Here is a 14,856-nt window from a genome sequence, read left to right as displayed (position 1 = left end):
GTCGTTCGTATTGAGAAAACGATACAGTTGTTAGTCAGTGTAAAGTTGTTGACTACGTTGATTTTAAATTTGAAATAATCTTTGAATTATTATTACTGAATATGTTTTGTGACTCTATTCATCATTTACTGATAATAATTTATTATATAATAGTCAATCGGCGTTTGTGTATTATTTTTTCATTAACTGGCCGAAATGTCGACGCGAAATTTAATTTCAAATTTGATGTTTTGTATTGCATTGTAATGGTCGTTAAAATTCTTGTTACGTCTCATTCCGCTGATATCAAATGTCAAACGATAGATTTGACAGTTGACAGATAACTTTTTGGTCTATGTTTCCTAAACATCATGAAATCGTCCTTCAGCGCTGAAGAAGTTACATGCATTCAGCATGTGCTGAATTCAGTATCACACGGAAACGCGATAATAGCTGAAGTTCTCAGACTGAAAGACAATATACCTAGTGTTTTTCGGTAAGCTTATCGAATTAAAATTCACCAAATCGAACGTTTAGTTTACTTACCGTTTTTTTTATTGTTATTAGACTAGAGACAAAAGAAGATTTGTCCAAGTATGGAGATATCATTTTTGACTTTAGTTACTTTAAAAACACTGACATCTTAGAAAAGAAAATAAGTAACAATGCTGTGAGTAAATATAATATAACCGACAAGTCGAAAGACAAAATAGAATCGCAAAATAATATTTATTCTAAATTTACAGACCCTACAAGAGTTGGACGATGAGTTCAAGGAAAATTATCTTTCCATTGTGACCAGATTCTATTCGGCATTTGAAAGTATTTTTCAATATATCACCGATTTGAATTCGCTCTTAAGTCAACTGAATGAAGGAGCTTATATTCAACAATCTTTAGATACTACCTTGCAAGACAATGATGGGAAGCAACTGCTTGTAAGTGATCAACTCGTTCATTTTATGTACATATTTTTAATGTTTAAGTAATCCTAGACGAACTGTGACATTTCAGTGTGAAAGTATCTATCTGTACGGATGTATGCTCTTCATTTGCGAAGCGTATATACCAGGGCACATACGGGAGAGGTTGCTGGTTACATATCACCGTGCAGCCGTCTCACATCATCAAACAAATTTAGATAGTGTATGTAAACTACTGAGAGATACCGGATATCGCAACGTCGCTAGTGTTAAGCGTCCTCCCAATTATCCAGAAGAATTATTCAAGTCTGTCTTATATACATCATTGTTATATTTTTATACTAATGTTTTATTGAAGTTTATATTAATTATTTCAGACGGATTCCAATAGACGATATGTTTATAAAAACTGTAATCGGTCGGCTCATAAGTGAAGATATTTACAATCAGCTAAGCATATATCCGTTGCCGGATCATCGTTCTGTTGCTCTAGCGACACAAGCGGCCATGCTAGTAGTGTGTTTATTTTTTTCCTGTAACACGTTGACGTCGGAATCGATAAAAATGAGGGAAATCGTAGATAAGTATTTTCCTGATAATTGGATCGTATCCGTGTATATGGGAATAACTTTGAATTTAATCGAAGTATGGGAGCCGTTCAAAGCTGCAAAATTGGCTTTGGGTAATAATATTAATAGTAAGAATATTAAAGACATATCTGTGAAACACGTTGAGCAAGTTAAAAAGCTTCAACAGCAAACAAATAAATTATTGAATGGGAATTTCCTGAAGGAAGACAAAATAACTGAAAATATAAATAAAATATTATGCCTCATCAGAGAATGCAACGTAACCTTGCGTTGGTTAATGATACATACAACAAATACTGTTTTCTATGATGGCAGCAAAAAATGCCGCCAGGTGAAAGACCAAATAATCGCCGATTCAAAATTTCAATTCATGGACCTGTTCAACCTTCTCATCAATGCGTCCCTGTTGGAGCTTTCCATAAAAGACACACTGAGAAAATCTTTGAATAACAAAGAAATAAAATGGGAAGAACAACAAAAAGAAGCGTCTCAACGAATCATAGAACTGAGTGAAGTATTCTCCGGGGCGAAACCACTGCCGAGAGTTGCCGTAAACGAAAGTTTGTGCAATTGGTTCAAAGCAAAGTCCAAGCAGATAGACTCGTTGAAATACGACGACTTGACCGTTGCCACCAAAAAGATAATACGATTGATACAAGCTCTGGAGGACGTTCAAGAGTTCCACCAGCTGGACGATATAATGCAGGTTAAGCAATGGTTGGCAGAAGCTCGGGAGAATTTGAAGGATATGGTTCGTGGCGGAGGAGTCACCGAAGACAGTTTCGTTGCGCTGCAAGTCTGTACAGATCTCAGCTACGGCTGGTTCGCCGCTCGTCCATTCATCGATCTCGGCAGAGCGGCCCTGCGCCAAGATCCCGCCGTAGTCTCGCACATGCGAGCTATCTTCTTAAAATTGGCATCGGCTCTCGAAATCCCGTTGTTGAGAATCAATCAAGCAGAAAGTTCCGACCTTCTGTCGGTTTCTCAATATTACAGCAACGAACTAGTCAATTATGTTAAGGAAGTTCTTCAGATCATTCCGGAAACTGTATTCAGTCTATTGGAGAAGATTATTGAAGTTCAAACTGCTATTATAAAAGAACTACCGACAAGATTAGATAAAGACAAATTGAAAGATTTTGCACAGCTCGATCAAAGGATGGAAGTCGCAAAGTTGACGCATTCCGTTTCAATTTTTACAAGAGGTTTTATCTTTGTTTTTATACTATTAAATATATGATATATTAAAATCCATTAACTACATACATACATGAACTAATGTTTTGAGTAAATTATGTACATAATTTTTAACAATTTGACAATAAAAAACTGTTACCTAGGAATAATAGTATAATAAATCTAATATATAATTTCAAAAGAGACTTTGTATGTATGTGTGTTTGTTAATCCGTGACGTTCAATTTAATAAAAAATGAATATTCAAATAAATTTAAATAACATAAAAGTAATCAAATAAATTTAAGAAAATGTTTACTATTAGATTGGCTATGTTTAAGCGATTTATATCACAAATACCGAGCGAAGCCGGGTAAAAACTCTAGTACAATATACTTAAATAAAACTTTTAGGTATTCTAAAAATGAGGAGCACGTTAGTTGGCGTTATCTGCATAGATCCAAAACAGTTATTAGAAGATGGAATAAGAAGTGAGGTTTCTAAACTGGTAGAAAAACGATTGAGTAACGCTTTGTGTAATAATAATTCAGAAGAATCTCTTGCGAATCGATTGACTCAGCTCGGACTATATATGGACGGCTACCGAAGATCATTTGAATACATTCAAGACTATATAAACATCCATGGGCTAAAAATTTGGCAAGAGGAAGTATGTACATATTTTGCACATTCTATTTATTACTTTATCGGTATTGAATATGTATTTTATATTCTATTCAGGTATCGAAAATAATAAACAAGAGCAAAGAAGAAGAATGTGCGAATATTTTACGGATCAAAAGCACTTCAGTCATCAACAATGTAAATTCTCGTAGCATGTTTACAAGTCTATTACAAGATATTTATGCATTAGCCGATCCAAAGTAAATAACATTTCATAATGAAAATGAATAATAAATCTTTGTTTGATACTCAATGTGGATTTTTGCAGGAGCACTGTTTATATAGAGCACAATAATGCTTGGTACGATTATAAAAATCACCAAGAAACGTTGAGGATATCGTCGTTCGCCATGATCCAGCGGAGTATAACCGCGACGGGACTGCAAGCCTTCGCACACTTGTGCGGATGTGTCGTTTCGAACAATCTTCTCCATCTTTCGAAACTTTTACACGGAGCATCATCGTCGTCGCAGTTCTCGCTACCGCCTCTGCAAAAAACGGTGCCTAACCCAGCGAAATTCTATTCGCAAATGTCTTCCAAAGTGTCGAAGAATTGGCCACAAATGCTGGAGCGAATCTTGGAAATCGGCTCCGTCCAATTGCTCATCAAGCACGTCAACTATCAGCTCAACACCACGTGTAGATTCGATTCGATTCACATTGAGGCTTCTTTGCGAGCTGCAAACGAGTATGTTCTATTGTATATGTACGAATGAAATATTTCAGATGCAGATTTTAATGTGTTTTTGCAGGGCTATATTGAACGATATGAAAAAGTCTACAATGCCGTCTCGATTCTATCTAGACTTGCTGCCGGAAATTAATAAGATGATGCAATTCGCCGGCATCAGTGATCCTTACAACACAGTCTATATGAAAACTGTCAACAACAACAACATAGCACAGATGATGTTTCTATTTGTCATAGCCGAGTTGCCGAAATTGGAATATTTTCAAAATACTGGTATGAATCTATCATGCAGTTGATTCCATCGTCCATGCATATTGAGGTTGAATGTTTGATTTTGATATTTAGGAAGTTTGATGGCTCGTCGTTCAACAAGTCACATTGATGGAGCTCCGTTTCTGATTGGAGTTATCACACTCCTGCACCAATATCACGAATACACACTCATTCAATTCACATTGTTGTTATGTCAATACATAATGTCGTATATTGAAGTCGGTCTGAGGTATGTATAGTGTCCGATTTTCAGTTTTCAAGTTTCAAAACAATATATGACGTATTTAATATTTTAGTTCTAAAACTGCCGAGCTACCAGTAGAAGCACAAGTTGCGCTAAAATTTTTGGAAAATCTTTGCCGAATTACTAAAATACCACAAACCTTCATTGAGACTATAATACCGTTGAATATACTCACTCAACAACAATTTATGTGTAGTAAAACTTTAATGTAACAAAATTATGATAAATTTATACTCTTTTATATATTTTATGTGAGGTTAAAAAAATATCCAAATATTATATTTGCAAAATAAATTTTATTTGTGAATTACGAACTAAAATCGATTTTCATTTAAAATTTTCAACTTTTAATCTTAGAACACATTTCATTTTAAATATTATACCTTATTTTTTAACATTTGATTTATATTATAATATATAAAAATTTGTAATTACTTAATAACAATTGTGTACTCTCACTCATTGGTGTTCGGATAATCTGATTTGTAATATATATATATATATATATATATATATATATATATATATATATATATATATATATATATATATATATATATAAATTTTTACTATGCATATTTACTATGTATTACATTTACGTATTCATCAAAAGAAACCATGCAAAACATACAAGTCAATAATTCACACAAAAAAGTAATAACCATTTAAACGTAATGATGCTAAATGTAAAATCATGAACTATTAAATATTTTAAAATCTATTACATTATATACACACATCAATTAATTGAACTTATATAAAACAATATGACGTTCGAACCCCAGTTGCATTAAATTATGCGATAATTTTGGTCCCTTCATGGTAAATTAAAAAAAAATTGTATTTTTGAAAAGTAAAAAAAATATATTAAAGAGGTCTCAAAAGATGAAAACAGTTACATATACTTAATATTGCGAAAGGAACTAAACGAAAATGTTATTATAAATTTAGATGGGTGGCTTGAATAATATCCTGTCCCGACGGCGAGCACCAGAAATCGGCCAACAAACTACATTCTTTTTCTAATGCAACATTCAGCTTTTCTTCATTAAATGAAGCGCTTTTGTGAATACTAAACACCTAATCAAAAAAGAGATAAATTAATAACATACAACAGCAGTATAAATGCACAAAACTGATAATATAGCTTTACCTGCATTGAAGAATCGGATATTTCTTTTATGAAGGAACTAAAATGTGAGGAAAAACCGTCAGACTCACAAACTCGAGTCACGACATTGTAATTCAATGCTTCTGATGCCGTCAGTATACGTCCGAGTAAAAGAAATTCATTTCTCTGAAACAAAATACATTCATCGAACATGTGGCTACATACGAGAAAAAAATAGTTAATTCCTTGAAAAAAGCTTTAAACCATAGAGTATATATAGTGAATTTATCCATCGATATTTTGAGTAAAAAAAAACTAGTATGATATCATCGGTTGGACTGCAATAATCATTATCATATTCGAACTCAACGGGTCAAACTTAGAAAATATTGGTTAGTTACTTTTTTGTTGCTCACTGTAATTAATTCATATTATTACATTTCCAAGTAAAAAAAAAACTTACCAATTTGATCGGCAGGGAACACGATTGATTAAATACTGATAGTCCTTCAGTTGGTAGAGAGCAACGGAAAGCCGGAGAAATGCAGAATGTAGCTCGACTCGATACTAATACAAAGTCAGATAACGATAATAATACTATTCCAAAACTATTGCAAGCTCCGTCAACGCCGGCAACAACGGCTCCTTTGAATTTCGATAACCGGATGACTAATTCCCTAAAAACAAAACAACCATCGATTAATAACAATGATCAAATTTTCGCCTTTTAATACTCTTCGCCTGGAACCCAAAAATTTTTACCCATCGCAAGTATAGTAGAACCTCGATTATCCAGATTGTTAAAAACAAACACAAACTTTACGATTTTGCTCCTTTGAAAAGCATAACATAAAATTTCGAAAATAAGACGGAGGAGTGAGTCAGTTGTCTTCAAAATTTAATACTCGAAAGGACATTTGTTTCTTGAAAATTTGATCGCGACTCAAATATTTATTCTTAACACATTCAATGCGGAACGGGTATCAATACTCTTTACGCCGACTGATAGTTACTTGCGGGAAAGGTATTTTTACCGATTACGTAGTCTGATGGTTATCGGCGGGTAAAGTATGTATATATACTCTTTTTTTTAAGTTAATTGGATCTTGATGTTCGGCTGTTCCGGGATGTGGTGAGTTTGATATTGAAAAAAATATCACAATATGTTAAATACTTTGAAAGTTATGACATTATATTGTTACGTACGCCGCGGATTGAGCGAATTGCACTTAGACCAACGGATATCTGTTATCGGATATTATAGTGCATTTAGGCTAAACAATGACCGTTATTAGTTATTTCTCAGAATCGGTACGGGGAGACCCAATGTCGTGGAAATACATATCCGAATACGTGACTATACAACAGGTAAACAGATTAGGCGCCCTGAGAGATCTACCCTTTATAAGGCGGTACGTAGGCGATATCATGTCATTCTGGACTGAGCACTGCCAGTGCGTGTATCTCCTTAATCATCAATAAATACTGTGAGACGACTGTTGGCCTTTTACTTGGATCCTCCACCCACCCCTACGCAACAATATGTACAAATAATTGTGGTGTAATATGTAATTGCCCACAGTAGATCGCAAGCGAATAGTCTCAGCTCCCCACATACAATTTGTTAATATTACCAATATGGAAAAGATAACGTGTTGTATTATCATTAAAAGTCAAATTAGATATGATCAATGCTTTAAAAAGCCGGTGTATTAGGACGTTTTTTGGAACGTCAACGATCTCAGATACAAAAAAAAAAAGTTAACTGATTCTTTAATGTCAGAAGATGGAAGCTCAGAGCATAAGGTTATGAAAAAATCAGGAAATTAAGAAGTCGAAGAGTGTATTTTTACAAGGCTATTCTACGTTTCAGACAAAGTTCTTACATTCTTCCGATCGGTTTGAAACTTTTCCATTTTGCGCGGTTTGGTCACTGTTAAGTTTGCGAAATTTTTATAGATCTTGTTATGTGGTTCATTCAAAGACGATCATCTGGACAGCCAATATCTGGTTCATAATTGTATGAGAAGTTCAAAAAGAAGTCAACTTTAGGCAAAAATCCATAATTGAATTTCTTGATAAGGAATAATTTAATATTGATCTTCATGTTATTATATATGTATATATGTAAAAATAAAAATTATTCATACTGAATGTAAACGTCTTTCCCTGTCAATTATGATTTTTTCGATTATCCGGACTACCTTCATCCACAATTAGTCCGTATAATCGAGGTTCTACTCTACAATATTGAATTTTAGCCAAACAAGATACATATATGATATACAAACACACCTAAAAGTTTCCAAAAAACAATTCGTGCTTGTCCGTTGTTGCACTGGACGTTTGTGCAACAAACTTCTCAAATCTAACCCACCGCACAAAATCCCATCCTGAGACGTCAATGATATGACTTTAACGCTCGCTTCAATCGCCGAATAAACAGCGGCAGTTAATTCTCGCAAAACCTGAAACAAGCAAGAGATCAGCACGGTAATTCCAACATTAATAGCGTAATTAACGACTTGAATATGAAACCTACCTTCAAGTCGAATAAACCACACGAATTGCTCGAGGGTTTTATAACAATACTGGCTACGCTTTCGGCGATAGTCATAGAAATTTCAGTCAACGAGTCTATTTTATATTCGGTAAGCCACTTCTTTTTTTGTACGTTTTTAAATTTATCTTTATTGTTGATAGTCGGTACGTTTCCATTGGAGTATTTCCTCTTCAGTCTGTTGGCAGACCACGACTTGGCGTTTTGTGCCGTGGAGGAATCTTGGATTCCCGAGTCGTCGTTGTTCGTCGACGGCGCTTGTTCGAAATCGTTCTCGTTGTCGTTGATTTTAACGGAAAATTCCACGGGAGATTGAGGTCTCGGCGAGAGACAACCACTCGAGAACGAAGATGACGAGTGCCTTCTTATGATCCGAGATTCGTCAGCTGTCGAGTCGTCTCCGTGCGTCGGCGACTGTACGCTATTGCGGACGCTCACCGCCTTGTCCGGTTTTTTGAACGTCTTCTTCACTTGCTCCCGTCTGGTGCGAATCAGCTTGATCCGTTTATTGCCATCAGATTTAGTCACACTGAACACGGCGTTTTTAATAATCCTAGTTTTGTTCAATAGATTCTTCTTTTCTTTAGACTTTGAAATCATAGATTTGCTATTGGGCTTAAGAACTATCTCTGGCACGTCCACGTTGTTGTTGCTCCTCTCCAATTGATAAATCATATTCACCGCGCCTTCGTCCATCAACAGTTTATCAACTTCGGACATTTTCTTTTTCCTAGTCGAGTTCAATATAGAGCTGTTTTGCTTATCAGCACCGTCTGATTGTTCACGGTTTGGGGACTTTTCTTCACTGGCGAAATGTTTCGTTATTTTTATTTGAACAACCTTTCGATTGGACTCGAGATTGTTATTCATCTTTTGATTCGGCAATATTTTTCTGTTTAATTTAAACGTAGTGGGATTGTCGGGATCCCAAATTATTTTCTTTTTTATCACCCGAGATGCTCTTTTACTCGTCTCAATAGCTTTTGGGAGATTGTCAGCGCAATGTGAATTCCCATTTTGTACAACAGACACGATGGGCTTACTATTTTCGTCGGCCGTTTTTTCAGGCGCTTCCTCATCAGACCAGTCTTGATGAATGAAAGAAATGTCGCCACTTTTTTTACTATTCGTATCCGGCTTTGCAGAATCTGATACTTTTCCGTTCGGTTCATTCGAAATGCTATTGGGTTTCGGTGACGCTGTGGATTGTTTTGTCGGTATATTGACGTCTTTCACGTCTACGATTTCGGTAGAGCTTTTTGTCGTTTTTCGTTTTCCCTTGGGCATTTCTTTAAGTTGCTTCAAAGCGAGGGCTTTCTCGGTGGCTCGGTCTAAAGGTGCCGCACTCAGTTTCCTTTTCACAATGAGAATGTGAGGCGTGTTGGATTCACAATTTGCCAACACCGGTTTGGAGTTGGCAGGTTCATCTTCACTGTCGCCCTCTAGTATGGCCAGAAGGTCTTCGGTGGATTTGGTTTTGGATTCAGTGGAAGGCGGTCTCGCGTCGGTCTGCGCGTCCGTCTCCAGTTTGGGTTCGGGATCGGGATCAGCTTCACTTCCTTGCAGATTGGCGAGCACTTTGTCCAAAGTGGACTCGTTCAGCTGATCGTAGACGGTGATGAGTTCGTCGGTGGTGACAGGAGTTTGATAGGGAAGTGGAGTCGGAGTCGGAGTCGGAGTCGGGGTCGGAGTCGCAGTCCGAGGCGGGGGCAGAGGGACTTCCGGGGGCGCATTCGGGGGCGGAGGCGGGGGAAGGGGCGACAGGAGCGTGGGGGCCTCCATTCTGCGCCCCGCCGCACTCACTTTGACAAATCGAGACTCGCGGTATCTACAAAATAAGCATCGGCTTCAACCGACAAGCGACTGCTGTTTTCGCGGCCATGCCCACACCTATGTCAATACTCAAATATATTTTTATATTTTATCAAATTATGTATAATCACCATAGAAGTAGAATGCATAGAATGGTCATTGTTAACAAAAGTATCGTCTAAAAGCGAGCCATCGAAGAGAGAGACGGAAAGTCAGAAGAGAGACAAGAGAGAGAGAGAGACGAAGTTTAGCAAACAATGAACAAACTCTGCCGCGCAGAGTTTTTGTAGCAACATTTTTGGAGGCTGAGAGCGATTCTATGCATTCTACTTCAACAGGTGGGTCTACGCTAGAGAGCCGAGCACGAGTTGTACAACGAGCCTACAACAATCATTCTCCTTGTTCAGACCAATTGTCTGATGGTCGGCTTTCGTGGCCTTATGACCCACGATCTGGCCGATGTTTTTTGGTGCTTTCCGCCCTGGTCAGCCTGACACTTGCGCGCCAACTGTCGCCGCGTAAACAGCGTGTTTTCGCGACTCGCGTCCTCGCCACCGAATCACCAGCTCGAAACTGGTGATGTTTGACGATACTTGGAGACCAGCTCCAGTATCCGTCCGGTGTGCATTGAGGAAGCCTGGTCTGTCTTCGTCCCGAAGGCAGACAACTCAGCCACGCGTGGTAGTACATAACCTCAAGCACGCGTGGTTCTTTGTTTACTCCAACCCTCTTTCCCCTGTTTGCTCTATGTATATTCAACGTGTAAATATAATCATTATAATCAGATTTACGACCTGTTTCATTGGTATATAATCTCCTTCCATTTCCCGCTCACTACGCACACTGTACGCGAGAGGGAGACAGACGCGATACGTCCAGGCAGAGGAGTAGGAGGTAAAAAATTGGTAAAAAAAAACTGAATTACTGATAAATGGGAAATTGGGTAGATTTGGACTCCACAGTATGCACATACAATGCATGGACAGAAAGTTGCAGTATGCTGGATTTTTTTTTTTTACTTTTTGCACGAGCAAACTTGTTTGAAACACGTCATACTACTTTTATTTTTTCTCTCTCTGAATGGTTAAACCCTTTCTTCTTGTTGTTAAGTAACTTTACCCGAAATACAATTTATACGAATTACGCAAATAATTTCCAGTTCCCATACTGCAACCTGTGGTTGCTATTTAGTAACTGGTTATGGCATATTTCGTAAATATCGGGTGTAGCTATCGGTAGTGTGGACGTAGCCAGTGAATGACGCCAAGTATTGAACATGCAATCAAGTGTCTAATTTTAATTTTTTAATTTGTTGACCCAGACTGAAGTACTAAAATTAATATGCAAAACATTGTTTAATGTACAATGATCTAAAATTGCATCGGATACATTGGAAACACTGAATTTAATTTTTATTCGTGTACACTGTTCATAGTTCACTAGTACGGAACAGGTATAATTATTTCCGCCAGCGTCGAGTTTTTTTTTACCATTGTTTTAATGTCGAGAGTAATGGTCAATCGGTCAACACGTCCCATTAAGTATGTTTAAATTATTTCGATAATTTCAGATACATTTTTTTTTTCGTTAAAATCGCCGTTTTAAACCAAGTAAATGCATAATGTAATCTTTTTTTTCACACGTCCAAAGTTCAATTGTAAATAATGGTTACTTTATTCTAAAACCAACGTATTTTGATATTTGTCGGTGTCAGTGGAAGATCGACATGGATCCAGAAATTCTAGTATCCGTGAAGAATAAGGTTCAAGTGGTAACTCTAAATAGACCCAACAAGAGAAATGCCATTACTAGTTCAGTGTATAAAGCGTTGACAAATATCTTGAGAGACGCTGCTGTTGACGTTGAAATAATGGTAACAGTATTAATATTATTAAAACTTACATAAAGTGAAAAGGTGAAACCATGAAAGGTAGTTGGAGACAAGGAAAGAAGATAATCTTGTGCCTTGAGTATCTACATATGTATCTAAGATATATGTAGAAGAATACGAGATCCAATTGACGGGCTGAAAACCAGACTGGTACAAGTGACATTTTTAAAAAAAGCTGGTTAAAGTGCTAAAATAATAGCATTTCATGGTAATTGGACTATTCGTCACATTGGGGTGGTCACAAAGACAATTTTTGCCATGAAAATCGCGAATACACAATATTTGGCACTCAAGTTCTCGTTACTATGATAGTTATCGTTAGTATGATGGACTTCTCGGCTGCCAGATGTTCCGTTATAGAGATTTTAGTGACTTTGTGACGAGTAATCACCGAACCGCATTTCATATATGCTATTATTTTAGCACTTAAACCAGATTTTTTTTAAAAATGTCAATTGTACCAGTCTGGTTTTCAGCCTGTCAATTAAATGAATAAATGTTAAATTTAGTCAGTTACCCAAATGAAGTGGGAGAATAAAAAAAAGCAACTGAAAGACAAAGAAAGATCAAACATATTCTACAGTTCTACGTTGTCAATATAAATTAAATAATAACAATAACATATTTTTTATTTGTGTATATAGATGTATAAAAGTGTAAATAAAAATATTGAACATATTCACTGGAAAAATCACTGAGATATGGTAAACCTTCACCTATACCAATTAAAATTTATGAAACATTTATTTACAATTTACTAGTTTTACTGCTGATAAAATTCAACACAGCATTTTGGAATTCTTCTGATTGCCATCGGAATTCTAATTCGTCACATTCTTTTACATTTGCCAAAACGAGACTATCCTTGTCAAACATTTTCAACAATCTTTTGGAGTGAAGCAGCGAATCTTTCGGTAATGAAGTCAACCCGTAAATCTTATTCCAAATTTTTTCCAGCATTTCGTTCGAAGAGTATATTTCAGATACAAAGCCATGTTTTAAAGCTTCCAACGACGTCATTTTGTGGCCCAACAATAGCATTTCGGTAGCCTAAAAACAATTTTTTTATAAAATATTGCAAAGCCTCACTTTACAAAATTACATATACACTGTTTTACTTTGCTGGTGCCGAAAACTCTTGGGAATGTGTACGTCGAACAACCTTCTGGACTTAAACCGAGCCTAATGAATGGAGTTTGTAGAAAGGCCTGTAAGATAAATTAGTAAATATATAGTTTGTTTATAGGTCAATATGGGATTTGAGAGTAAACCTTTTCCGAGGCGTAGACAATATCACACAGGGCCAGTGTTGTGGCTGCGATTCCAATAGCTGGTCCATTCATAATGGCGATCAGTATCTTTGGGAAGTTTATGAAGGCATCTACAAATGCGAATAGGGACGCTTTCGCTTCTCTAATCGGATCTTCGCTGTTGGCACTTCCCATATTATATAGATCATTACCACTGCTATAATAATCGCCCTTGCCGGTCAATACTGTTACCATTATTTCATCGTCAACGGCAGCGTCTCTCAAGATATTTGTCAACGCTTTATACATTGAACCAGTAATGGCATTTCTCTTGTTGGGTCTATTTAGAGTTACCACTTGAACCTTATTCTTCACGGACACTAGAATTTCTGGATCCATGTTGATCTTGCACTGACACTGACAGATGTCAAAATACGCTGGTTTTAGAATCAAGTAACTAATTTTTACAATTGAATTTTGGACGTGTGAAAAAAAGATTACATTATGCATTTACTTGGTTTAAAACGGCGATTTTAACGAAAAAAAAAATGTAGGTAGGGCACCCCAACGAAGCCGCGCAAAACAATGTGAATGAGGACATTTATTTCTCATTATTATTTTGTATATCCAATATATAATGAAAAAATCATGAATTAAATAGACTTAAAGTATCTTAATAATTTAAACATACTTAATGGAATGTGTTAACCGATTGACCATTACTCTCGACATTAAAACAATGGTAAAAAAGAATACTCGACGCGGGCGGAAATAATTATACCTGCTTCGTACTAATGAACTGTGAACAGTGTACACGAGTAAAAATTAAATACAATGTTTCCAATGTATCCGATGCAATTTAAGATCATTATACATTAAACAATGTTTTGCATATTAATTTTAGTACTTCAATCTGGGTCATCAAATTTAAAAACTTGATTTTCGAATTTTAAAAGCTTTTTTAAAATTTCAAATGCACTTAAAAATTTCTATTGACGAGCAGTCCTGGAAAACGGAATAAAACCAAAAATAACTTATTTCATTTAATTATGTTGTTTTTTTTCTTGTGACATTGTCGGCGCAGATTTGTCGACGTGGCGTTGGTAACCAATGGGATAATTGATTAATTTAAATTTTTCGCTCCATATTTAATAATTTTATTTATAAATACGTACATATGTGCATACTGGTAAACGGACTACTAGTCATATGTGAACCAGTCACAGGACAACCGGTCGCTCTAGATCGATCACTCGTGATCACCCGTCACACTAAAACTGGTCACACCCGAAAATTGGTCACGAAAAAACTGGTCACACCCAAAAATTAAAAATTGCTTGAATTTTTGGGTGTGACCAGTCTTTTCGTGACCAGTTTTAGCGTGACGGATGATCACGAGTGACCGATCTAGAGCGACCAGTTGTCCTGTGACCGGTTCACATTTGACTAGTAATCACCGAACCGTGCATACTATGGAATCCAAATCTACCTAATTTCCCATTTATCAATAATTCAGTTTTTTTTACCAATTTCTGGTTTACTGGTAAATTACTGGACTTTTTCTAAATAAAAAATAATCAAGAATAAACTTTATTTTTGCACAAAATATATTTAATCAAACCCTAAAAAACATTATTTATTATGTACGTGAAGTACGCATATATGTAAATAT

The 14,856-nt window shown here is 36.2% G+C and overlaps 4 protein-coding genes and 1 long non-coding RNA gene across 5 annotated transcripts in view; 2 read left to right on the top strand and 3 right to left on the bottom strand.

Moving 5' to 3' along the window:
* Positions 1-14,856, bottom strand: part of LOC143921171 (uncharacterized) — an 895,047-nt gene that overhangs the window by 734,408 nt on the left and 145,783 nt on the right. The gene's annotated exons all lie outside the window — the stretch shown is intronic.
* Positions 1-14,856, top strand: part of LOC143921164 (uncharacterized) — a 754,379-nt gene that overhangs the window by 594,858 nt on the left and 144,665 nt on the right. The window lies entirely within an intron of this gene.
* On the top strand, positions 264-4,892 carry Strump (WASH complex subunit strump). The gene is made up of 11 exons (XM_077443941.1): positions 264-475; positions 547-649; positions 726-917; positions 994-1,208; positions 1,280-2,697; positions 3,082-3,338; positions 3,410-3,552; positions 3,621-4,040; positions 4,105-4,316; positions 4,389-4,545; positions 4,613-4,892. The coding sequence occupies exons 1-11, from the start codon at positions 351-353 to the stop codon at positions 4,770-4,772; spliced, it is 3,402 nt and encodes a 1,133-aa protein (XP_077300067.1). The 5' UTR covers positions 264-350; the 3' UTR covers positions 4,773-4,892.
* Positions 5,409-10,099, bottom strand: HIPP1 (HP1 and insulator partner protein 1). The gene is made up of 5 exons (XM_077443645.1): positions 8,214-10,099; positions 7,967-8,139; positions 6,135-6,348; positions 5,714-5,857; positions 5,409-5,640 (listed from the first exon to the last, which is right to left on the bottom strand). Exons 1-5 carry the CDS (start codon positions 10,011-10,013, stop codon positions 5,500-5,502), a joined length of 2,472 nt encoding a protein of 823 aa, XP_077299771.1. The 5' UTR covers positions 10,014-10,099; the 3' UTR covers positions 5,409-5,499.
* Positions 12,142-13,763, bottom strand: LOC143921159 (enoyl-CoA delta isomerase 2-like). The gene is made up of 4 exons (XM_077444325.1): positions 13,699-13,763; positions 13,206-13,621; positions 13,053-13,142; positions 12,142-12,984 (listed from the first exon to the last, which is right to left on the bottom strand). The coding sequence occupies exons 2-4, from the start codon at positions 13,581-13,583 to the stop codon at positions 12,682-12,684; spliced, it is 771 nt and encodes a 256-aa protein (XP_077300451.1). The 5' UTR covers positions 13,584-13,621; positions 13,699-13,763; the 3' UTR covers positions 12,142-12,681.

The sequence above is a fragment of the Arctopsyche grandis genome, chromosome 13 (assembly GCF_051622035.1).
Source record: "Arctopsyche grandis isolate Sample6627 chromosome 13, ASM5162203v2, whole genome shotgun sequence".
NCBI lineage: Eukaryota > Metazoa > Arthropoda > Insecta > Trichoptera > Hydropsychidae > Arctopsyche > Arctopsyche grandis.
This window is presented reverse-complemented; position numbering and strand designations above follow the sequence as displayed.